Source organism: Artemia sp. Qi Xiang Cuo, chromosome 1, assembly GCF_049724085.1.
Source record: "Artemia sp. Qi Xiang Cuo chromosome 1, ASM4972408v1, whole genome shotgun sequence".
In the NCBI taxonomy this organism is placed as follows: domain Eukaryota; kingdom Metazoa; phylum Arthropoda; class Branchiopoda; order Anostraca; family Artemiidae; genus Artemia; species Artemia sp. Qi Xiang Cuo.
In genome coordinates, this window is record NC_142794.1 from 79,462,174 (window position 1) to 79,489,740 (window position 27,567).

Genomic DNA, 27,567 nt, shown 5'->3' on the forward strand with positions numbered 1-27,567 from the left:
GTGAAAATACTGGTGGCTGGAGCGGACTGAGTAGCTAAAAAATTATCAAGCTTCCGAGAGAGTTCATTTACTTTGGCAGTAACTGTTGCATTCACCGCATCTCGGATGACCGCAACCGAGCAGGGGTTAAAGATGACAAATTTTGGCATGCTCACATTATTTTTCGCAGCTGAAACTAGAATTTTGCACATTTCAGTGATATTGTCTTCATCTTTAGAGTAGGTCACAAGACGATTCGTAATATTCAACTCAGTATGAAGGATTCACTTTGCCTTTATAACATTTTCATGTGTATAGAAAGCAACACACGCTTTTACGATACACTCCAATTTTATTCCATCTGTAAGTGCTCTCGTAACACAATTCTGTAACGGATTCAAAATAATTTTTTCACTTTCAGCCATCGTAGGTCCAAGCGTAATTAAATCTCAATGCAAAGTCACAAAACAATGACTTACCCGCAAGGGGGGCTTTTTTAAGTCCCCCCCCCCACTTTCCAATAAACGCCTTCTAATTATCCAAATGAAATAATTCAATCCAAATGAAATAGCACAAATAGTTTAATCACACAGCCTGACAGACAATATAGCCAAAAACTGTTTTTTTCAAGAGATAATCCTCTCAGAAAATAAGAGGTGAGAGGTGTTAACTGCATGAATGCTTGACCTTGACTGTATATATATATATATATATATATATATATATATATATATATATATATATATATATATATATATATATATATATATATATATATATATATATATATATATATATATATATATATATATATATATATATATATATATATATATATAGATGTTCAAGAACCAAAAATTGGTTCTTGAACATCTTCATTGGGGTACATTGTACATTTGTCCATATGAATATGGTTCAGAATCACCTTCAGGGGTCTGTGATGGGCTTGCCACTAAATGGATTTTGTGATAAATTTGTGCCGCTATTTTGAAGCTAAAAACATTACGACTATTTATGATTCGAAGCAAAACATGAGTTCCAGTTTCACATTTGTTTTACGCCCCTGATTCTAATGGAAGACATGTAATTCTTTATGGTTGAATAGTATCTGTTGAAATTTTAAATAGTTGAGGTACAAACTGAAGAAATTGGAATCAGTTCCAAAAGAGGCACAGTCAAATATTAACCGTATACTGATACGATTCTGTACCGCAAGTATGCATGTTTAATACCCATGAATGTAGACTATGGTAAAAATGCCACAAATGATGATTTTTTCTTTGAGTTTTGGTCAAGGTTTGAGAATTGTTTTTAAACTTTACTAGAATTATGACAAGCATTTTCAAGCTCTATTACTTGAAAACCGCACGTCTAATTGGTATTGCTTACAATATCTAATGTTTCAAGTTAGTAAAATGAGCAAATATAAAAAAAAAGAAGTGGGATATACAAGCACGGCCATATTCAGAGGAGATGAATGGGTCTACTGAGTTTAATTACGCCCCCCCCCTCTTCCTTGAAAATTTGTCCGACTCGTAAAGAAGCAACAAAAATGAATGTCTACAAATTTTGATGTGTTTCGTAAAGTGTTTTTTGTAAAGTACCCCCCCCCCCTAAAAAACTCCCTTTAAACCAAAATCCTAGATGCACCCTTGCATAAAAGTCACCATATAATTTAATTTCGTAAACCTAAAAATATAATCCGTTCTTGTATATTTTCTGTGAATTGTGGGTTTTTAAGAGCTCAAATAAGAAGCAAATGAAGAGCTAATGTTGGGCCGTATATATGCAGAATGTGCCACTCATAAGGGATCAGCCATTATAGAGGGACAAATTTTGCCAGCAAAAGTGTTCTCGTCTTGGTCAGCAGAGAAAGTATTTATATTTTAAGTACAATTTTGGAACCCCTCTGACTGTGCGTATTTCCTGGCGTTATTGATAAATTTTGATAGATCCTAATGAGGGTCTTACAAAAAAAATTAAGTGTCATGTATTCTGTACATTTCGGGGTCTTTCCAAGGATTTCACTACATGGCTTCAATTTTCTATTGTGTATAGTTTCAGTGACAGCGCGTTAAACTGAATTATAGATCTGGAAAAAAAATATTTTATATGATAAGTTTCTGGAAATTTATTAACTGGAAATACATTACTATTGTCCGGATTGGAGTTGGACAGCAAAAAAGGATAGAACAGCAATTTCTTTCAAAAATGGGACTTATCTCTTTATTCATGTTCGTCTGTTTTCCTGGATCCACTTCCATCAGCCTAATAGTCTGTATCTTGATAAAAAACTTGAACTCTAGAATCGACAAACCCGATGAAGTGTCTAAACTACATGTTATTTAAATATTCTAGTATTATTATTTTTTTTATTCTGTGTACTTATCAAAGCTTTGAGAGGAACCCTATTAACAAGCTCATTTTATTGATCTCGTGAAAACGAATTGATATTAATAGGATTAATAAATTTTAGAGTAAGGGTCTTTTTTAACTTTTTTACTTCTTTGTTTTGGAGCAGTGATCTTACAAAGTCACAGGAAAAATGAAGCAGAAACTGTTAACAATAGTATGTCCACTCAAAAGTTAAAATATTGAATGAGAAAAATTAGGAATTTCAACTGAAAGTTAAATTACTCACATTTCAAAAGGCCTGCTTAAATTTTCGGGATTTCTTTTTTTAGGGAAGAAGATTGAAATATAATTGACGCACATAACTATGATATTGCACTTAGTAAATATATTTCATTAAAATAAGTGTAGCTATTTCCATTTTCGCAATCCTTGGTATATTGTCTCAAAATTTTGCTACAAAATTGTTGGAGCGATCGGAGGAGACACGAGGGAGACACTAGGGAAAAGACAGAAAAATACTTAAACTCCTAGCCTTTCATTAAATATATTCTCTACGTTTTATGGAGGCTCTTATGAGTTTTTGAAGGCTCAGGAGGGATCTTGGGCCACAGTAAGATATTAATGAACGCATATGATACCAAACACTTATAACCATCTTGCAAGGGTTTAAGTTACAGAGTAGGTGATACCGGTGTATGGAATTGTCTGCCCTAGACTTAAAATTGACTCGAAATTTGACGCCACTGCTGCTACTATCAACTTACTGCATCATCAAGCTACTTGAAGTCCTAATTTCTTTTCATTATCCTCTTCGACCTCTTCTCGTGCTGTCTGAGGGAGAACTATTTTACTTTTGACCCCAGATGAATGGCCAAAAACTACAATCCTTAGAAATCTGTCATCTTTAATCTGTAAAACGTGGCTTAGCCATCTTAACCTGTTTTTAATTATAGCCCTAAAAAGTGGTATCGAACTCGATTTTTTTTTTGTAAAATAGGCATAAATTGTACGACCGTATATATATGTACGGTCAGTCAAGCCAGTAACTAAAATTACCCTTAGACAGTTTATCTGGAAAATGTTTAACAAATCTTCCTCAGCCTTTTGAAGGGACAATGTTTCAGAACCATACTTGATCATTGACAGTTCCTTAGGCCCTTGTATTCCAATATCCGTCCGCAAATTTAATTTCTGATTGTCCCAAATATTTTTAGCTGCAAAAACAAATCCTGGCATTCGTGACAATGTTTCCTTGGCAATAATTTCAAACTATTCTTGCACCTCAAACTCCCAAAACCTACGGAAAATTAATTGATTTTGTTAGCATTTTATCTAGACACTCTTAAACATTTGCTTAATAAGTGTCGTAGTTCAACCTGAATTGGAAGGATATTGAAATTCTGTGTTGTTTTTATTTTGTTTGATTCATCCCTGTGAGTTTCAATTTTACATAAAACCAAATTTTATTTAATGTTTGTCATCATTGAGGTTACTTTGACCCAAAATATGACATCTAAGTTTAAGCCAATTAGAAACAGAACAAAGTTTTTTCCCATGTTTGGGTGACAAAAATCAATACAGGCAAAATCTTTGTTTCTTCGTCGAGTTTAAAGTTTTTTTCAATATTTATACTAAAGAAATAAAATATTGGACAACGTTTAAAACCTGAGGCAAAGTTTGAGTGCTCAATAAAAATTTTTGACAGCCCATAGGTTTATGCAATGACTTTTAATTATTATTTTAGAAAGCCTGCGTCATTTTTATTTATTTTTATTTTAGTCTTCACTGTAAGTTCGCTGATAACAGAAAAACAATTACATTAAAAGTCATCTTGAGGCGTTACAAATTGACACAGTCGGTGCTTCAAAATGCTTTTTATTTTGTTAAGGTCCACTTCGAACCATCTAAATGTGCTGTAAGTTGCAAGCCGATCCAAGGCGAAAGATTTTGCGATCATTTCGGGCCTCATGAACCGATAAAACCCTCATTTTTTCAAATATTTTTATTTCAATACATATTGAATTTTTTATTTTTATACATTGAATTATATGTTGAAAATTTAATTTTTACAAATATTTTTTTTTCAAATAATTGTCTACATTGGGCTTACCTTGGCACAACCTTTAAAGTGACTGCAACTGTAAATTCTCGCTTTTTGGGCCTTCCAACGGACATTATATTATATATATAATTGATGCATTGGAAACTCAACTATCTTATTTATGCTATGCATGATATCATATAAGAAAATGCTTATGTGACCTGCCGTGGACCCGGAAACGGTCCCCATTCTTTGTTCCTCCAATTTTACAGACCCTCACCCCCCCCCCGGACTGTTCTGGCTGATTATCAATCAACGCAGACCAAAAATAGCTACTTAGCCTGGAATGTAATTTATCCATCTACCCTTATAAATATATCAGAAGATTTATGACCCTCAAAAATATACCTAATTATTGTGTGTCCGATAAGCTTAAAAATTGTCTAATGAGTTCTTGGGCTCAGAAGATCCCTGTACCAGGGCCGGATAAAGGGCGATTGGGTCAAATAGGACCCCACGTTTGAAAGGGCCCCGCGCTGCTATCAAAATGAACAACTGATTTTCGATATTGTGAAATGTCCTTAGCAATGCAAAGTAAATGTTGCTTCTGGAGAGACATCATTTTCCATGCTAAAGAAAAAAAAAATCTGATATCAACAATGAATCAGAATGGACTAAATAGTTTGGCAATTATGTTGATAGAAAGTGAAGACGCAAGGAAAATAGATTTAAAAACCGTTTTAGAAGAATTTACAGAACAAAAATTTTGAAATATGTAAATTCATGTGTCTATATTCGATGATGTAAATTTCGAAAAGAAATTTCAAAAAAGCAACTTCATAATATCTAAGAGAAACACACACATAAATCAACGTAAGCACAGAATAAGGACAAAAAAGAACAAAAGAGGACAAAAACCTAAGCTCAGAATGAACAAAGTGGACAATGAAATGGGACAAGATCAAAAGAACGACCTGAAAAATGAAAATTTACGGGTGATAATGAACAACCTAAACCATCAAAAGTGACAGGATTAATCCAAGCACCTAAGGCAAAAGGCACTGAAAAAATGTCTGAAGCAATGATAAATGAAAATAAAGAACAAAGAAATATGTAATTAGAATACTAGCAAAAACGACAATTGGAACAAGTCAAAAACAAAATTGAAGAACATAAGAATTTGCAGTTAAAAGATAAGTGGTAGCAAGAGTTAGAACGACTCAAAAACAAAAGTGAAAAGCAAAAAAAAATATGCGGTTACAAGACATGTTATTTTATATTGTAACCAAGACATGGTTACAACAATGAGGATCAGAACAAATCAAAATGAAGATGAAGAACAAGGAAATGTGTGGTTAGAAGACATGACAGCGAGAACAAAGAAATATGCAGTTAAAATATACTCAGCAGCGAGAGTTACAAGCAACAGTAAGAATCAGGACGTGTTAAAAACGAAAGGAAGAACCAAGAATTGTAGAGTTAGAAGACACACGAAAAGTGAGTATCAGAAAGTTTCCAAAATCACAGTGAAGAACGAAGAAATGTGCTGTTAGGAGACAGCAAGAATCAGAGCAAGTCTAAAATGAAAGTGGAGAAGAAGAAAAAATGTTATATTTGAGCTCTTAAAAACCCACAATTCACAGAAAATATACAAGAACGGATTTTATTTTTAGGTTTACGAAATTAAATTATATGGTGACTTTTATGCAAGGGTGTATCTAGGATTTTGGTTTAAAGGGAGTTTTTTAGGGGGGGGGTGCTTTACAAACAACATTTTACGAAACACATCAAAATTTGTAGACATTCATTTTTGTTGCTTCTTTACGAGTCGGACAAATTTTCAAGGAAGAGGGGGGGCGTAATTAAACTCAGTAGACCCGTTCATCTCCTCTGAATATGGCCGTGCTTGTATATCCCACTTCTTTTTTTTATATTTGCTCATTTTACTAACTTGAAAAATTAGATATTGTAAGCAATACCAATTAGACGTGCGGTTTTCAAGTAATAGAGCTTGAAAATACTTGTCATAATTCTAGCAAAGTTTAAAAACAATTCTCAAACCTTGAGCAAAACTAAAAGAAAAAATCATAATTTGTGGCATTTTTACCATAGTCTACATTCATGAGTATTAAACATGTATACTTGCGGTACAGAATCGTATCAGTATACGGTTAATATTTGACTGTGCCTCTTTTGGAACTGATTCCAATTTCTTCAGTTTGTACCTCAACTATTTAAAATTTCAACAGATACTATTCAACCATAAAGAATTACATGTCTTCCATTAGAATCAGGGGCGTAGCTACAGTATTTTGTTGAGGGGGGGGAGGGCAAGAGGGAGTGGTATTGAAGTAGGTGCTATTCAAGCGGTAGAAAAGAAAAGCGCATATTTTTTTTTGCTTTCAGTAGCTATTTAACAAACACGCCACTTGGTGAACTTAAAAATATTACGCAATACATTATAAACAATAAACACACGTTAAACAATCATAAAAATAAGGGCTGGTGCTTGGCTTTTACTAAAATTGTGAGCAATGAGCTGCTGCAGACGGCAGTAGTGTAGCGCAAACAAACTTTCGGATTTGTGAAGGTGAATGTCGTTATACTCGCCTTTTTTCAGCCAGATTCACCACTAATGCTACAGTACATATTCCCCCTCAACTTCCCCCAACCCCCACACCAAACAAAGGATGCTCAATCTTGTAAATGAACCAAGCTCTATTCTAAGAGCCCCGGTTATCGTGCTATTCATTTGCTCGTAATTTTGAATGGATTTTGACTCTGTAAGATTTAATTTGTTGTACCAATTTTTTAATATATGGGATTTATTGATATAGTATTTATAATTTTTTGTTAAATTAATATTTTTGTGAGTTTGCGATAAATAGCATTGATATCAGTGGGCTAAAGCCGAAACAAAAATCATAGGCAGCACAATAGCGCTGTTTAAGTAAAGATACAGCATATTGTGACATATTGCCCACATTTAAATAGCAACCCTGTTTTAAATATGAAAGCATTTGGAAAGTAGAATTAGAATTATTGACTTATCCATTGGGCATTGTTTGACAAAGAATATCCAGAAAATTGGAACAATTTTGGGCATCACTGCGGCAGAAACCATAAATTAACTAAAAATTGCCAGGGATGCCAATTGGAAGGGAACATTGACTCCTAGAGTTTATAAATTACCTTCCCCTTTGTATATTAAAAAAACGAATTCTATAAAAATACTCAAAAGTTTTTCTTGGGTAAATCAGGGTATGGGGGGGGGGTAAATATTTCCTGAGAGGTTGACGCAGAATATCGTTCTTATGTCTATAAATCGCAAAACTTCTAAATTGAGAGAAAAATATACATATTTTGTTTTAACTCAATTTATTCTATTCTCAGCAGAGATTTCGTACAGCATGTTGATGCAGAGATAAATGTACCACAAGTAGCACTGACATTGTTTGAAATGCGACTAATTTCAGTTATAATTCTTAGCACATTTATGTCAGTTTTTTTGGAGCTGGTTAAAAGAAATATTCAGAAAAGCGAAAATAGTGAGAAATCAGCATGGTATTGTAAATAGAGGCAGTTCAATATTTATGCGTTAGTATATGAATCCAAAACGCAAGGAGTAGGAGTTTATTAGTGCTTATTAGGTATTTCAATGACAAATAAGAGAATTGGAGTTTCAATTAAATACTGGAAATAATAATTATAACAATTAATTGATTCCTGGAGCGGATCCTCCTCTACAAAATTCCATGACCAAACTACAACTGATTTCTCCTATCTAGTTGTAGTACAAATACGAGTACAATTCAATGATTTCTTTTTCATTCATGAAATCATATTCACTGTTTATATACCTTCTTATACTTCTATGATTTCATTTCTGTCCTTTTTGCAGATATAGAGGTTGTATTCATTTCCATTTTTGAAAGTTTTAAAACAAGAAAATCCAATCTCGAACTGGTAGATTTTATGAAGTAAAGCACCTTAAATGTCAAGGGAAAAAATTAACCTGAGCAAATGTGGCGAAACAGGAAGAATAGAACGTTATTCAATTTTGCCATTAACTAGGCCCACATTTTTATTTGATGATATGGTTTCAAAGGCAGTACATTTCGAAAATTATTAATGTGGAACATATTATGAATTGTAATGAACCGCAAATTTTCTTATTTTCCTTACGTTAAAAATGAGCATGGATTAATTAAAAAAAATTCTGCTCAGAATAAAAAGCAAATTTGACACTTAAAATGAGCAGCAGTTTTAAAGCTACTTAATAAATTATAGTTTTTTCCATTTTTTTGGGGGGGGGGGGCGAAGGAGGGGTAACTTCCTCCCTTAACGACGAAACTGATTAGAATCAAAATTTCATTGGAAATACGATAAGAAATTGATGCTGCAGAAGAAGAGTTCGGAATGTAGATGAACGGAGCTACTTCCGGCAGTAAACATTTTTCTTCCCTCTGATATTTCGAAAATTTCTATACGTTTCGGATTCTTACAAATGATTTCCCATTACTTCACCACTCATGTCACCTCAGTAGGGATGACCAACCCACTTTTCCGATTCGTTAAGATGTGTTGAGCGCATAATCAAAACTCCATGGAGCTGAAATAACGTAATCAATAGATCCACAAGGAACGAGCGAAAGTGAAATTAATTAAAAAACTAGTTAGCAGTTTTCAAGTTATTAATTAGTACATGGAAACGTTCTGATCATTTTTAATTTCCAACTATTGTTTCATTTACTTTTTTATGTTGTTCAATTTTTCTAAGTACCATTTTCTGGTCGGTACAATTAATATGGCGTTTTTAATTAAATCAATACAAGATCTAACATAGGTTCAAAACCCTTGACAATTCTTCAAGAAAATAAACTTACCTGGCGGAATGTTAATAAAGAAGGGGTACCAATGGACTTTGACTGAGGAAGATTGTTGCTACTATTTGCTAGACGAAAATATTCACCGAATGTTGGGATTGAAGGTATTATTTTCTCCTTTGGAACTCCAAGACTTATGAGAAGATCAAGAACTGAGTCCTGAAAAAAAAATCACAAAGGGTTGTTATATATATGGGCGCCGGCAGGGGGGGGGGTGCAGGCGGGCAAATTTCCCTCAGGAAATTTGGGACTGTGAAATAATTATAAGAAAACAAAAAGAAAAAAAAGCAGACTAGGGAAAAACCATGGAAAAAATGTGTGTCGCCCCATTGTTGGTTGCCTGCCAATAGATTTTGACCATTAATGAGGAAAACAAAAGTTATAATTTGTGACTGAGTGGCCCCTTTTCAGTTTTTTTCTGGAATGTTTTCACAAACATTTTTTCTATATGATTTGGTTGGAGCAACAAAAAAATGACTTCCATATGAACTTCTGCAATTTTTGGCAGTAGCAGGTGCCAAATTAAAAAAAAAATTGAAGAAGAAAAAAATATAGGCGAACAATCATCAAAATTAAGCTAAAATATATGGCACCAAAAACTTTAAGAAGATTTGGGTATTTTTTGAAAGGATAGTTGGCTTTGGGAACCAACAAATTCCAAATTGTTTAAGTTTTTACAGGCGAAAGCGTTGTCAAATTCTACGAGTTCGTTTTTCTTATCTTCCAAGTTTAAAACTACCACAAATCACCATTAACAAGGCTGACAACACCCATGTCTTCTTCAGACCAGAGAATAATTTGCACTTTACTTAAAAAATTAAATAAATAGCCGTGTATTGTCAGTTTGATATACATATTCTGATATCTATTCCTTATAGTCTTAATACTTCTTTATTTGTTAAAGTAAAAAAAAGTGAAAACATTTAAAATGTGTTTTGTTTTCAGTAAAGTGCAAATTATGTTCTCGTCTTGAAGAGGTCTGTGGTTGTCAGCCCTACTCATGCTAATTGTTGCTATTTTGAGTTTGAATCGGTTATTTATTGTAATTAATTAAAAAAAACTTTTTCACAAAATAAGTTTTTCAAAGAAAAGTAAAGAACTCCCTTAAACAAAAACTGAGCAAAATTAAAATCAAATAATCTACAAAGCATGAAACTACCACAAATCAGCATCGATAAATAAATGAAACCCAAAACGAACATAAATTACAATAAATAACTGAGTCAAACTCAAAACGAGCAGAAATTAACATAAGTTGGGCTCAAAACCCCTATGCCTTCCCAAGGCCAGAACATAATTTGCACTTTACTGAAAAAATACAAATGTTTTTTTTTTTTTATAGCTGTAATAAATCAAATAATATTAACATTTTGATTACTAAATATGAGTATATGTATATTAAACTGACAATGCACATTCATTTGTATTTTCTTCAGTAAAGTGCAAATTATGTTCTGGCCTTGGGAAGGTAGCATGGAAGAAATTACAGTTTTCATTATTTTTATTTATTAAAAGTTAAATATAAAAAGACATGCTCAACAATGAAAAAGTAAACAACAAAATATAAGAAGAAAAATAGGGAAATATTTTCTATAAGACAGTGGAATGCGAACTTTAAATGAATATTTTGACCCTATATCCAAGGGCCATCCTCAGCAAAACAAATGAAAGAAACTCGCTTTAAAATACGATCATAAACGCCTACAACAGCACAAAGACGATATAACTAAATCTTTAAATTCTAATAGTACTATTATTTCTTTTGATTCTACTTTAAGCGGCCATATTTTTGGTGTTGGCCGGCGTTTACCCCCCCCCCCGCGATTACTCCCTGGAAAATAACTTCCAAAAAATGCCCCCCGCAGAAAATACGCCCCCGCCGGTAAATACCCCCCCCCCCCAAAAAAATACCCCCCTCGGAAAATGAGGTTTTCTAAATTTGAAAAAAATTATTTGAGTTTTATTTTTCTAATTTCCGTAGGGGGATGGAATTTTGGTACTTGTGTATTATGCGCCACTCACACAAGTTTACGCCGTGTAAAATTCGAGAACACGCCGGTTTTTTCGTTAGTTTCTTCGTTACTTTAGAAATAAATTTGGGCTATAGATTTGCATATTACAGGGGGAGGAGTAAAGTATAGCGGGTCTGCATGCAAAGTGGGTTTGGTACAATATTATTCTGCATATTTAGATAGATAGATAAATAAGTGTATTTTAAAGTCAAATATACTGCCATGAACACAGTAAAATAACATAAATGAATATAGTTAATGGGGGGTGTTTAACCCCGGAAAATACCCCAACTCGGAATATAACCCCCGGAAAATGTCCTTCCCCACGAAAAATACCCCCTCCACGGAAAATAACCCCCTCGGAAAATACTCCCTCGTTGAAAATACCCTCCCCACTGTGGAAAATAAGGATTCTAAATTTGAAACTTTTATTTGAGTTTTTTTTTTATTTTCGTTGAAAAGTGCTAAGGAATGGGAAAAAAAGGAATTTACAAACCAAAAAGTATCTTAAAAACTTAGAGAAAAATCAAAAAACCATTTGTGTTGAAAAGACTTCCATATGAACCTCTGCAATTTTGGCAATAGCAGGTGCCAAATTAAAAAAAAAATTGAGGAAGAAAAAAATATAGGCGAACAATCATCAAAATTAAGCAAAAATATATGGCACTAAAAACTTTTACAGGCGAAAGTGTTGTCAAAATTCTACAAGTTCGTTTTTCTTATCTTCCAAGTTTAAAACTACCACAAATCACCATTAACAAGGCTGACAACACCCATGTCTTCTTCAGACCAGAGAATAATTTGCACTTCACTTGAAAAAATAAATAAATAGCCGTGTATTGTCAGTTTGATATACATATTCTGATATCTATTCCTTATTTGTAAAAGTAAAAAAAGTGAAAACATTTAAAATGCATTTTGTTTTCAGTAAAATGCAAATTATATTCTGGTCTTGAGGAGGTGTGGGGTTGTCAGCCCTACTCATGCTAATTGTTGCTATTTTGAGTTTGAATAGGTTATTTATTGTAATTAATTAAACAAACTTTTTCACAAAATAAGTTTTTCAAAGAAAATTAAAGAACTCCATTAAACAAAAGCTGAGCAAAACTTAAATGAAATAATCTGCAAAGCGTGAAACTAACACAAATCAGCATCGATAAATAAATAAAGCCCAAAACGAACAGAAATTACAATAAATAACCGAGTCAAACACAAAACAAGCTGAAATTAACATAAGTTGGGCTCAAAACCACTATGCCTTCCCAAGGCCAGAACATAATGTGCACTTTACTGAAAAAATATAATTGTTTTTACTTTTATAACTTTAATAAATCAAATAATATTAACATTTTGATTACTAAATATCAGTATATGTATATTAAAACGACAATGCACATTCATATGTATTTTTTTCAGTAAAGTGCAAACTACGTTCTGGCCTTGGGAAGGCATAAGGGTTTTGAGCCCAACTTATGTTAATTTCTGCTCGTTTTGAGTTTAACCCGGTTATTTATTGTGATTTCTGTTCGTTTTGGGTTTCATTTATTTATCGATGCTGATTTGTGGTAGTTTTATGCTTGGTAGATTATTTGATTTTATTTTTGCTCATTTTTGTTTAATGGAGTTCTTTACTTTTCTTTGAAAAACTTATTTTGTGAACAAGTTGTTTTAATTAATTTCTGTTCGTTTTATATTGACATAGTCTTTTCAGGGAAAAAGAAAATAATACTTAAAATCTTTTCGTTTTTTTTAAGAATTTATACTATTGCCTGCTTTCGTATGCTGGAGAAAAATTTTCAGCAGTTTTTAACAACATACACCCTTTTAAAAATCTGGACACAAATAGTAGTGTTTAATTTAGCTTCATACCTCCTCTAGTTGACCTGAAATGGAAAACTTGATACCATTCGCAAAAAATTTGTTTACTTTCTTTGATAGCTTGGATGCACTTACGCTATTTTGATTTGGTTAAATTTTAAGAGCAGAAGTAGCCCCGAAAGTTTGAACATAATACCCGCAGTCGTTCTAGGGATACTGCTGATATGCTTTATTGGGAATTAGCATTAACACAGTGCATTTTAATTTAATCTTAAGGAAGCATTTAATTTTTAAACATAAAGGCAAATGGGAGGGTGGGCGTGGGAAGAGGATTAGTTTCCCTCCAATCACTTTCGACTATTAAAAAGGGCATCATCCCTTTCTATTTTCAATCGAATGAACCCTTTTCGAAGTTCCTACGACAACTCCTTCGATACGAAGTGCCCTGGTCAAAACAACAACAACAAAATAATACATTATACCCACATCGATCTTTACTATAAAAATGTCAAGCCTTCCAATAACTTTCGACTATTAAAAAGGGCGAAGGCCTTCTGATTTCCAATTGAATGAGCCCTTTTTGAGTTTCTACGACAACACTTTCAATACAATTATTATATGCCCCCAGGGCATAACTTACAACCCTTGCCCTGAGGGCTGGGGGGAGGGGCGTGTCATCCTCAAATACCTAAATTCCAGATTTTTGAGCAACGTTGAACAAAATGGCTATCTGAAAATTTTGATTGGATGTGTTTGGGGGTATGGTGGGCGTAAGAGGAGGGTTAGTAACCCTCCAATCACTTTCGACTATTAAAAAGGGCATCAGCCGTTTCTATTTTCAATCGAATGAACCCTTTTCGAAGTTCCTACGACAACTCCTTCAATACAAAGTGCCCTGGTCAAAACAACAACTACAACAACAACAAAATAATACATTATACCCACATCGATCTTTACTATAAAAATGTCTAGCCTTCCAATAACTTTCGACTATTAAAAAGGGCGAAAGCCTTCTGATTTCCAATTGAATGAGCCCTTTTTGAGTTTCTACGACAACGCTTTCAATACAAATATTATATGCCCCCAGGGCATAACTTACAACCCTTGCCCTGAGGGCTGGGGGGGGAGGGGCGTGTCATCCTCAAATACCTAACTCCAGATTTTTCAGCAACGTTGAACAAAATGGCTATTTGAAAATTTGATTGGATGTGTTTGGGGAGATGGTGGGCGTGAGAGGAGGGTTAGTAACCCTCCAATCCCTTTCAACTATTAAAAAGGGCACTAGCTCTCTCAGTTTCCAATTGAATTGAATGATTCAGTTTCCTTTTGAAGTTTTTACGACAACTCTATCTATAAAAAACCTTTTATGCCCCCAGGGCATAACTTACGACCTTTGCCCTAGGGGCTCTGGGGGGTTTATCATCCTTAAACAAAAAATTCCAGAACTTTCAACTACGCTGAACAAAATGGTTATCTCTAAACTTTGATTGAATGTGTGTGGGGAAATGGTGGGCGTGAGAGGGGGGTTAATTATTCTCCACTCACTTTAAACTATTAAAAAGGGCAATTTCAATTTCCAATCAAATGAGCCCTTTTTGAAATTTCTACAATAGTTTTCCATATAAGCCTTATATACCCCCAGGGCATAACTTACAACCTTGCACTGAGGGCTCTGAGGGGGTTATCATCCTAAAAGACCTAATTTCCAGAACTTTCAACTACGTTGAACAAAATGGATATCTCAAAATTTTGATTGTTTGTGTTTGGGGAAATGGTGGGCGTCAAAGGGGGTTAGTTGCCCTTCGATCACTTTCGACTATTAAAAGGGCCCTGTCCTTTCAATTTCCAATTGAATGAGCCCTTTTTGAAGTTTCTACAACATCGCTTTATGTAAAAACCTTATATGCCCCCAAGGCATAACTTACGACCCTTGCCCTGAAGGCTGTGGGAGTAGAGGCGTTGTCATCCTTAAAGACCTAATTTCCAAAACTTTCAACTACGTTGAATAAAATGGTTATCTAAAATTTTTATTGGATGTGTTTGGGGAAAAGGTGGGCGAGAGAGGGGGGTTAGTTGCCCTCAAACGACTTTTGAGACTGTTAAAAAGAGCACTAGCCATTTGAATTTCCAGTCGAATGAGCCCTTCTTCAAGTTTCTACGACAAAGATTTCAATAAAAAACTTATATGCCCCCAGGGCATAACTTATAACCCTTGCCCTGAAGACAGTTGGGGGAGGGGTCTAATCAAAGGCGTAATTTTCTGAACTTGAAACTGCGTGGAAAAAATGGCTATCTCAAAATTTCGATTGGATGTTTATGGGGAAATGGTGGGCGTGGAAGGGGTGTTAGTTGCCTTCCAATCACTTTCGAATATTAAAAAGGGCACTAGCAATTTCAATTTCCAATCGATTGAGCCCTTTTTGAAGTTTCTACGACAAAGCATTCTATAGAAACCTTATATGCCCCAAGGGCATAACTTACAACCCTTGCTTTGAGGGCTGTGAGGGGGAGGGGTTGTCACCCTCAAAGACCTGATTTCCAGAACTTTCAACTACGTTGAACAAAATGGCTATCTTAAAATTTTGATTGGATGAATTTGGGGAAAAGGTGGGTGTGAGAGGGGGTTATTTGCCCTCCAATCATTTTCGACTATTAAAATGGGCACTAGCCCTTTGAATTTCCAATCGAATGAGCCTTTTTTGAAGTTTCTACGACAACGCTTTCTATAAAAACCTTATATACCCCCAGGGTATAACTTACAGAATGGAGGCGAATGGAGTTCGTCCGGACTGATGCAGACCGTGTCTGCTGACCCCGTGCCTCTGGATATGGGGTCATCCTCGCACTACCCCCTCTGATCAGGGTGGCTGCACCCTGCTGTGGCGGGCGGAGCCCACCTTGGGACTCTCAGTATCTAGGTTAAACCTATATCTAATCAGATTCCAGGCCTTGGGTCGGTTGGGCTAGCGACCATCCACCTGAAAATCAAGTGCTACGCAAAGTGACTGCATAGCCTCGGATCTGGACCTCGTTTTAAGATCGAGACCTACGTGCGTCAACGGACATGCTGACGACGTCAGAAAGACTGACAGACTGAACTTTCTAGACCAAAGGGGGCTTCGAATAGCCACCTGGAATGTTTTCACACTGAATGCACCAGCATCAAAGAACCTACTTTCTCAAGAACTTTGTAAGAATAAAGTGGCGATTGCAGGTCTCACAGAAACCCGTCTTACTGGAAGTGGAGAAGAGCGAATAAGCGATAATCACTCGTTAGTCTGGTCTGGAGGGAGCATGAGAAGAAATGGTGTTGGCCTCGCGCTAAACGGCCTTGCAAGAAAGGCCTTACTCTTGCACGAAGCTGTATCGGACAGAATAATGAAGGCCCGCTTTGGGCACAAGCATGGCAGGATGACAATTTTAGTATGCTATGTCCCGACCAACTAGTTCGACGACGTAACCAATAAAGAGTTCTACGCTACTTTGACTAGATTTCTATCCATAGTTTCCCCCCACGATGTCGCTGCTCTTCTCGGTGACTTCAATACTGGGTTACAAGATGATCTGGGGGTGTGGCGTGGCATACTGGGACTTGTATCCCCCGCCCTATTGAACAACAATGGCCTTTGCCTCCTCGAACTGTGCCGATCCTATGAATTTGTGATCGCGAACACCTACTTTCAATGGAAGACTATCCGCCAGTAGACGTGATATAGTAACAAAGGTTGCACAAAGAAGACGATTGACTACGTTATTATTTCTAAACGCTAGAGATCATCGCCGAAGAACTGTAGAACTAATAGATCAGCAGAACTCGGAAATGCAGATCACAGGCTTGTGTGTGCTGATGTCCAGCTTCGCCTCCATGCACAGCGATCGAAAAGAAAACCAGTAGCAGTGGATATTGGGAAACTAAAGGAGCCATATACTCGCCAGAAGTATAGTGTTGAGATATCAAATCGCTTTGAGCTCCTGGGCACACTCAACAACAGCGAAGACGCCTGGAAGTATTTTAAATCACAGACCAGCGAAGCAGCACAGCTGGTGATTGGCAAGCGAAGTTTCCCGAAGAAATCGTGGCTAACTGACGAAACACTGCAGGTCATAGAGCAAAGGCGGAGGGCAAGACTTCTTGGGGACATGGCCACCTATCGAAGGCTCAATGGAGTGCGGAACAGACTTATTCACCGAGACCGAACTCAGTTTGTTGCAAGGAAAGACGATGAAATCGAACTAGCAGCAAAAAAGAAAGACATGGGTAGCCTGTTCAAGCACCTCCGCGATCTCACAGAAAATAAAACACCAGCATTGGGACCCGTCCTATCCAGGGATGGGACACTTCTCTCTGATGAGGGTTCTTGTCTCGAGCGGTGGAAGGACCACTTCTGCTCACTCCTGAACAACACTAACCCGTCTATGCCTCTTGCTGATAGTCCCAGACAACCTGGCAGTCCAAGATCCGAAACAGATGCTCCTCCAGACGAGCCTTTCAGCCCCTCAGAAATTGGAAATGCAGTAAAAAGGCTCAAGAACAATAAAGCTGCCAGTATCTGTGGCCTGAGTTCAGAGCTGCTAAAATATGCAGGTCCTGTTATGCTCCTGTTTCTCCACACCCTGTTCTCTACAATCTGGCAAACCGAGATAATTCCCGACGTTTGGCGGAAGGGTGTCATTATCCCTTTATGTAAGAGGAATGGTTCTAGACGCGACTGCTTGAACTACCGTGGAATAACCCTACTGTCTGTCCCAGGAAAACTTTTCTCAATGGTCCTGCTAGATCGATGTCGAAATATCATTCGTAAAATCCGGTGACCGGAGCAAGCTGGTTTCATGTCGGACCGTTCAACCATCGAGCCCGATTTTTACGATCCGACAAATCATAGAAAAAGCCACGGAGTTCCGACAAAAAGCTTTTTTTTTACCTTCGTCGACGTCCGTGCTGCGTTCGACTCAGTGGACCGAGAAGCTCTTTGGCGGATTCTAGAATCGACATGCTTCCCTAAGAAATACTTCAGACTCTTCAAAGCTCTACACTATGGGACGGAGAGCTGTGTTCAAGTGAACGGCCGCCGCAGCCCGTTCTTCCAAATCACGACAGGAGTGCGCCAAGGATGTGCAGTTGCCCCAGAGCTCTTCAATGTCATCATAGACTACGTTATGACAAGGACTACTTCCCGTCTCAGCTTTGGACTCAAGTTTGGAGATCGTTTCATTACAGATGCTGATTTTGCCGATGACTTGGCCATTCTGGTGGACTCCATGGAGCAGTTGCTGGAAGCGCTTCGAATCCTACGAGAAGAGGCTGCAAAAGTAGGACTGCAGATAAACTGGACTAAAACGAAAATTATGGCCATAGACCCATTCTCCCCTGCTGCCAATCCTTCAGTTAGCCTGGACAGCACCACTAGCATCGAAGTTGTCCAAAGGTTCACCTACCTGGGCTCCATAATTTCTTCAGATGGCTCGCTTCTTTCTGAACTACAAGCGAGAATATCCAAAGCGTCTTCTGCCATGGGCAGACTGAACCGTTACCTCTGGCGAAAACCGAACATCAGTCGCACAACGAAGCTGCGGATTTTCAACGCCCTCGTCGGCTCTGTGATGCTCTATCGAGCTGAGACGTGGCAAGCTTCAGCTGCAACCCTCAAGACAATTGATGTCTTTCAGTCGAAGAGCCTGAGGAGGATCGAAGGTCTACGATGGTTCGACTTTGTCAGCAAGGAGAAGCTGCTGCAGCTCACCAAGCAGTCTCGGTTTTCGACCCAAGCAGCCGAGCGAACACTACGATGGTTCGGACACCTACTTCAAATGCCTCTACACATACCTGCAAAAACGATCCATGACTTCAACCCTGCCAAAGCCGGTTTGAAGCGACCTCGCGGCCGACCGAAGAAACGATGGTCTGACAGCCTGTCCGAGTTCCTGGCGATGGCAAATATCAGGTTGAGCGATGTGCAAACGCTTGCCATGGACCGAAGTGGATGGAGGAGGCAGACGTCACTCTCTACGCCGAGCAGCGCCCGGCAGGAGACATAAGTCAAGTAAGTCAAGTCATAACTTACAGCCCTTGCCTTGAGGGCTGTGGGGGAGTGTCCTCCTCAAAACCAGAATTTCTATCTGAAAATCAACTACACTGAACAAAATGGCTATCTAAAAGTTTTGATTGGATGTGTTTGGGGGAAAGGTGGGCGTGAGATAGGGGTTAGTTGCCCTCCAGTCGCTTTCGACTATTAAAAAGGGCACAAGCCCATTGAATTTTTAATCGAATGAGCCATTTCTGAAGTTTTTACGTAAAAAACCTTATATAAAAACCTTATATGCCCCCAGGGCATAACTTGTAGCCCTTGCCCTGAGGGATGTGGGGGAGTGTCCTCCTCAAAAAAATAATTTCTATTTGGAAAGCAACTACGCTGAATAAAATGGCTATTTCAAAATTTTGATTGGATGTGTTCTGGGAAATGGTGGGCGTGGAAGGGGTGTTAGCTTCCTTCCATTCACTTTCGACTATTAAAAAGGGCACAAGCCACTCCGATTTCTAAATGAATGAGCCCTTTTCGAAGTTTCTACGACAACTTCTCCGATACGAAGTGCCCTAAAGGAAAAAAAATAATACATTTTGCCAATATAGTTCTTATATGCCCCCAGGGCATAACTTAAAACCCTTGCCAAGAGGGTTGTGGGGGAGTAAACTCCTCGAAAACATATTTTATATCTATAAATCAACTACGCTGAACAAAATGGCTATATCAAAATTTTGATTGTATGTTTTTCGGGAAATGGTGGGTGTGGAAGGCGTATTAGTTGCCTTTCAATCACTTTCGACTATTAAAAAGGGCACAAGTCATTCCAAATTCCAACTGAATGATCCCTTTTCGAAGTTACTACGACAACTTCTTCGATACGAATTGCGCTGGTCTAAAAGAAAAAAATAATAAACAATACATTGTGCCAACATCGTTATTATATGCCCCCAGGGTATAACTTAAAACCCTTAACCTGAGGGTTGTGGGGGAGTGACCTCCTCGAAAACATATATTCTATCTGGAATTCAACTACGCTTAGCAAAATTAATATCTCAAAATTTTGATTGGATTTGTTTGGGGAAATTATGGGCATGGTGAGGGGGGGCTAGTTGCCCTCCAATCACTTTCGACTATTAAAAAGGGCACTAGCCACTCCAATTTCCAATCAAATGTACCCCTTTCGAAGTTTGTACGACAACTCCTTTGATACGAAGTGCCCTGGTCTAATACGAACAAAAAATAATTATAAAAAAGAATAATAATACATTGTGCCAACATCGTTTTTTACTTACGCAACGCTATTGCGCTGCCTATGATTTCTGTTCGTTTTGGGTTAAATTCATATATTTATGGCAATTTATGGTAGTTCTACGCTTGGAAAATTATTTGGATTTATTTCTACTCAATTTTGGTTTAACGAGGATGTTTACTATTCTTTATTGACAAACTTGTTTTGTGGAAAAAGTCTTTTTTTATATTAATTTCCGTTCATTTTTTATTGACATAGTCTTTTTCATATAAAAAATTATTATATACTTTTTTAATTTCTTTTTCTATTATGCTCCATAGTTTTTACTTTGAAGATTATTTGACTTTATTTCTGCTCACTTTTGGTTTAGTCAGGCTCTTTACATTTTTTTTAAGAACTTATGTTTCCCATTAAAAAATACTATCTGTAAGTAATTAAAGAAAAAAAAACAAGTTTTTCAACTGAAATTGAGGAGCTAACGAAGAAACTGACAAAAATACCGGTATGTTCTCAAATTCTACACAGCATTATCTTGAGTGAATGGCGCATAATACACAAGTATTATGATTTAACAAATTATATTACAAAATCAGTAGACAATACCACTCAACCTGTTACGGATAGACCTTATAGGCTCTCTTCCAAAAATGCAAAATTAGCATTGAAATCTTGTTTTTAAATATTTTGATTTCACTTGAATGAATTGCCTTTTTTCACCTCATTTGACGTAGCAGTCCTGGTTGAACTTCCCGGAAGAAAAGATGCTAAGACTGTTTTAAAAAGATTTTAGTTTTAATGATGGTATTTTAATGTGAGCTACTTTTATATTATTTTCATTTGTTTTGCTGAGGACGGCCCTTGGATATAGGGTCGAAATATTCAATTAAATTTCACATTCCACTGTCTTATAGAAACTATTTTTTCCATTGTTCTACTTATATTTTGTTGTTTATTATGGATAGGCAGTGTGGTTTTCGTCGCTATTTACGAAAAAGTAAACATCTAATTTCAAATTGAAAACTACAGTTCGTTTAAGACGTCGAACGTAGTAGGAAACAAAAATTTATATGAACGGCACAAGGCCGTGTCCAGGAGAGGGGTTAGGGTGTTTGAACCCCTCCCCCCCACCATTGTTTATCCGACTTGCAAAAACGTAATAAAATGCATGAAAACTAATTTTTATGCGTTTTGCTAAGTTTTTTTTGTCCCCCACACCCCGAACAACGAACGACGAAATAAAACTCAAAGCGACGAGAGATAAAACTTAAACATTAAGCTAAAGTTACAATCAAAAGAAGTAAACACATTTGTGGCGCTAAGGCCCATCAAATTACCTAATAATCTAGATTCTAGAGTTTATTTTTCCTTCAATCAAAACCAAATGAATAGCTAAATTAGATAGCCTTCTTTAGCCAAATTATTTTCTATAGGTTTGTAAATTTTCAAATTTTGGAAGGCCATATTTGAAAAATTAGAGGAATAGAAGGATGGGAATGCGTTGCGTCTTAAACTTCTAAAATCAAATTAATGGTTACAAGTATACAGATCGAAGAAAAAAAGTCTGTTTACTTACTGAAGCATTTTTACATTTTTAGCCCAAATCATGAACCATCTTCAAAACCTTGCGTTGGATCAGATATTTTAGGAGTTGCTCAAGGACTCTAAAATTAAATTTTTTCGATTTGAACTAGTTAAGAGCCAAAATCATCTAGTTTAGGGAGTAAGCATACTACTGTTTGAAATAGTTAACAAGTGGCCAAGGCTTTTTTTAGTAAGCTGGAAAATGAAGTCGCCTTGGCTTTTCACTATTAATGACTAGTGAGAAGGTGCTAGACCCTTTTTCACGAGAAGACAAGATCTTGTCTTGCGGAAAGCCTTGTCTTGTCAAGATTTTGTCTTGTGTAAATGTGGAAAGCGAATCCAGTCCGCTAGTGGAAAGTATCTCTGGCTTGTCCTTTCTAGCCCTAAATTCAAGTTATTAAGGTCTTGACTTAAATAAAACTTCTCATTTTAACTTTTTTTTTGTTGATTTCTTGTCCGTTATTTCATGAAATGGATAGTATTTTTGTTAGTCGTACAACATAATGACTGAGCCACGTTATTAATCTTAGGTTATAAATAAAAATTCATAACAATTTAAGCACAGTCAATTTTTGAATAACCTACTTTAAACTCATTATTCACGACTAGCCTCTATCATTTTCATTGGTCTGCCTTATAAGTCAGCTAAGAAATCCATAGGTATTTCGAAACTGGCATTTTTTTTTGTCACTCAGACCTAGTCTTTGAAAATCTATTCTAGTTCAAAAAAGGAATAAAGCTATTAGAAATAGTATTCTTTTTTTTTAATATAAACATCCCAGAGGGTAAAGGATTTAGCTCGGTGAGCAAAGCACTTGGCTATTTTATAAAGAAGATGTGCTAAAGTATTTTGATAAGTTCAGCCCTAGCCTCAATGTCATCCCCTGTTGCAGCATACAAAATTTGCAACCTAAATCCAAAATAAAAGAAAAATAAACTGAGAAATTGGTTTCGAAGCTTCAGTACTATAGCTATAGAAGAAGTGCATCTAAATTGAAACCATTAAAAAATGTTGTGCGTCTATTTCAGACACCCAATTTACTGAAAATTGATTCAACTTAGTCATTTTATCAGCTCGGAGACTTCCATCGTAATCGACTAAATTTACCCAAAATAAAGAAAATAAACTGAGAAATTGGTTTCGAAGCTTCAGTACTATAGCCATAGAAGAAATGCATCTAAATTGAAACCATTAAAAAAATGTTGTGCGTCTATTTCAGACACCCAATATACTGAAAATTGATTCAACTTAGTCATTTTATCAGCTCGGAGACTTCCATCGTAATCGACTAAATTTACCCAAAATAAAGAAAATAAACTGAGAAATTGGTTTCGAAGCTTCAGTACTATAGCCATAGAAGAAGTGCATCTAAATTGAAACCATTAAAAAATGTTGTGTGTCTATTTCAGACACCCAATTTACTGAAAATTGATTCAACTTAGTCATTTTATCAGCTCGGAGACTTCCATCGTAATCGACTAAATTTACCAAAACACTTATAACCAGGGTCACGAATAAGCGAAATACACCTTACTCTCTTATTCAAAATTAATATTGGGTCAATTATAGGAGTACTTAAAGGCGAAAATTCGCTTTGCTTTCATTTCTACTGAGTTTCTTTTCTTAATGGGTCTCACAGTGCGAGATTATGCGTAATTATTTGAAATAGCCCGGAATAACAATAATTAATTGAAGAAGAATGTACGTTAAAAATAGATTGGCCTTCTGATACAGCAAGGTCACTTAATATCACTCTGAGAAAAATTAGAAGTGATCAAATAAATTGCCCCATGTTATTAAAAACTAGGAAGCAATACTAGTCTACCATGACCAAATCATTTTGCAAATACATTAAAGTAATTTACTCACTCGTAAACTTAAAAATAAACAAAATAATAAATTTTTGCCAAGTTCAGTTAGGCGTAGCATCAAAAGATGAAATTTTTACACAACGTTAGTTATAATCGTAAAGAATTTCATAGCCTTCGAATGTCTTGGTCAAAGTCTGAAAATGTATTATTACCTAATGTGTTGCAATTCATACATAATTAAATAAATAAGCTAAACAAGGCAGGCAGATTAGTAGTAGTAGGCTACTAACTGCAACCCTTTACATAATGAATTAAAGATGAAAACTTATCTCTCTTGTCCACCCTTGCAGATATTGTTTTATACAATTAGGCAGTGCCGGTAGCTTCCACCCAATTCTTAAATTGAAAACAATTTTATGACGTTATATAATGAGCACCAGAGAAGAATAGCTCTCTGATATACAATTACACTCAGTTCTCTTCCGATCCTCGCCAGAGATTAAATAAAAACAACAAGTGTTTTCAACTGAAAGTAAGGAGCGACATTAAAACTTAAAATGAACAGGATTTATTCCGTATATGAAAGGGGCTGTCCCCTCCTCAACGCCTCGCTCTTTACGCTAAAGTTTGACTTTGTCTCACAACTTTATTTTTTAAAACAATAAAAAACTTTAGCGTAGAGACTGGGGCATTGAGGAGGGGACAACCCCTTTCATATACGGAATAATTTCTTTCCGTTTTAAGTTGTAATGTCGCTCCTTACTTACAGTTCAAAAAAACTTGTTTTTTTTTAATTTCTGAACGTTTTTAAATTTATGCAGCTTTGATCTTGGCTCACCGTACATGAATAATTAAAACGAAATGTGCATATTAATTTTACTTTTTTTTGGCTAAATGGCTTTCTCGAAATTTTTATCTGACGTAACTTACGAATTAACTTACATAACGAACTTCTATACTCGTATATTTTTATTACGTATATTAGGGAGTTTGCCCCTAGTCAATACCTCGCTATTTACGCTAAAGTTTAAATTCTGTTCCAACTCTTTAAGAATGACCCCTCAATCACAAAGGCCGTTAATTAGAATAAATAGCTCTGATGAAAGTACAAAAAAATTTTAGCGTAAAGAGCGAGGTAATGACTAGGGGGTGAACCCAATCATATACGTGATAATTTTTGTTCAGTTCAAGTTTTGATGTTGCTCCTTATTTTCATTTGAAAAAATTGTTTTTATTTAATTTCTGATCAGTTTCTTTAAAGAATACTGGGAAACCCGGCGTCTCATTCATAGCAATATCCCTTCCCCCATAAAAACTTTCTCCATGAAAAGATCCTCCCACGAAATCCTCGACTACCAGAAAAAATCCCCCCTGAAAACTTCTGTGTACTTCCCAATAAGGCAATAACCAATACTATATGTAAACATTGGGCAAAGTTCATAACTTGCAGATCTTTCCCCGAAGATTGTGCGGGATTAAGTCATCCTCAAAGACATAGTTATTGTATTTTCGACCATGCTGAACGAAATAGCCATCTCAAAATTTTGATCGGGTGACTCTGGGCAAAAATGAGCGTGGGAGGCCTAGTTATCCTCCATTTTTTTTTCACTTACAAAGGGCAGTATAACTTTTAATTTCCGTTCGAATTATTCCTCCTGCGATATTCTAGGATCACTGGGTCGTTATGATCACCCCTTGGAAAAAAAAACAAATAAACGCGCATCCATGATCTTTCTTCTGTCAAAAAATACAAAATTCTACATTTTTGCAGATAGGACCTTGAAACTTTTATAGCAGGGTTCTCTGATACGCTGAATCTGATGTTGTGATTTTCATTAAAGTTCTATGACTCTTAAGGGATGTTTTCCCCTTTTTCGAAAATAAGGTAAATTTTCTGAGGTGCGTAACTTTTGATGGGTAAGATTAAACTTGATGAAACTTATTTATTTCAAATTAGCATAAGAATCTGATTCTTTGATGTATCTATTGGTATCAAAATTCCGTTTTTTTAGAGTTTCGGTTACTATTGAGCCGGGTCGCTCCTTACTTACAGTTCGTTACTTGGAACTGTTTGATCTTTCTTTTCTTTTTTCATGTCAGTCATCCAGCAAACACTGCGACTATTCAACATTCTATAATTCTGCTTTAATTTTGTGCCAGTCCTGTATTTCGTAGGTTTTTACATCTAACACTTTTTAATCTTTTTTCTAACTCCTGTCTCCTTTTTTCTGTTTTATTTGTCGTGAGAAATCCCTGCATGTGACAATTTCTGTAATATTTAGCAAATGTGTTTTTCATAAGTAGAGTGTCTTTTCTTCCAGGCTGTTTTTAGCTGAGGGCGAAGAATAGTTGTTGGGTGCCAAAAATAGAATGAGGGGCGGAGAAACACATCCGCGAGAGGATTTTTGAAGAGGCTGAAGCTTGCCAAAGGGGAAATCCCAGAGGCCCAGAAATCAGAGTCCCTCTGCTTGATGCACGGAAGTTTCTTTTCAGTTTATTCTGGTTCTCAAAATACGTTCTCCATCTAACAATTAAGAACTCATATACAGAGCGAACGATTAACATGTCCAACCTCCATTGACGCGTCAAGTGTCCACTTTAGACCTTGTTTTAGAGGATTTGCCACTCTGTGCTTGGTTATATTCAAAACTTGAAAAAATAGCATCTATTTTAGCAAGTCTTGGTCATCAAACAAGTATTTTCCTTCCATTACTTTTCATATTCAGAACTGTTTACTTTTATGCTATTTACGAATGCAGGCAAATGTACCCGTGGCGTGAAGAGTGGATTTTTGCCTCCTAAAATCTGTTGATATTTTATATGCTGCTAATGAATTTGCTTTTGTTTTGACAAATGTAGCTAGCTTGAATCAACAACTAATAAGGGAAAGTTCCTCACAACTAGGCATTTTGGTAAAATACTCATTTGAATGCGGCCTTTGGATAAAACATTAAAAAAAAGTTAGTTCCGTTAATTATAATATAATTCGAACGTGCAATGGTTGAAATTGTTTGGTTATAGGATATATTAGTTAGTCGACAATCTGCATGAAATCTTACACCAATGAGCACAGATTGACACGACGGTAGCCCCAGATTTGACAGTGGCTAATATTCATGCGAAGTAAGGGCATTAGCCTATGTCAAACAGCAAATTATCGTGTTGTATAGGTACAGTATATTAATTCACGGTTGACATCTAATCCAACTTATTTTGGCCGTCACTGCTGTGAGCTTTCTTCTGCCAATTTCTCGAAAATACCCTATTTTATCTAGATTTCACAAAATACTGTTATGAGCTGGGTTCAAGTCACTGTATATATAATTAGTGTATATAATTATAATATACAATGTATATACACAGTGCATATATACAATGCATAATTATTACTGAATAAATTATATATACAGTAATGTATAACACCATATGTTAACACAGCCTTGTAAATGCAGCCATATGTAACATCATGTGTCTTCTTTGACAAATAGACAATTTCAGTTAACCCCGGACTGGGTGTTAATCGAGAACACCATTATAAAATTGACAAGAAATAGAGCAAATATTTCATAGGACACGTGTCTTCTCTATGCCATCATCATTGAAGTTTATATTTCAGCCACCTCTTAAGAAGTCTAAGAAAGATTTTCAGGATATTTAATAAATTCATCCCAATCACTTAACCTTTCTCCTGCATCTTTTATACTAATTAGTAAAAATTAGTGTCTAAGAAGGAATTTTATTCCTCCTTAGACACTTCCAATAATTGGCTTGGGATCAAACATTTTAAGCACCATGTCTATAATCTTTATGC

The 27,567-nt window shown here is 36.0% G+C and overlaps 1 protein-coding gene across 1 annotated transcript in view; it reads right to left on the minus strand.

Moving 5' to 3' along the window:
* The window catches only part of LOC148956772 (uncharacterized), a 104,750-nt gene that overhangs the window by 47,055 nt on the left and 30,128 nt on the right, over positions 1 to 27,567 (minus strand). The window contains exon 8 of the mRNA XM_089087235.1: positions 9,262 to 9,420. Within this exon, the coding sequence (XP_088943361.1) occupies positions 9,262 to 9,420 (159 nt within the window). The remainder of the gene's footprint in view (positions 1 to 9,261; positions 9,421 to 27,567) is intronic.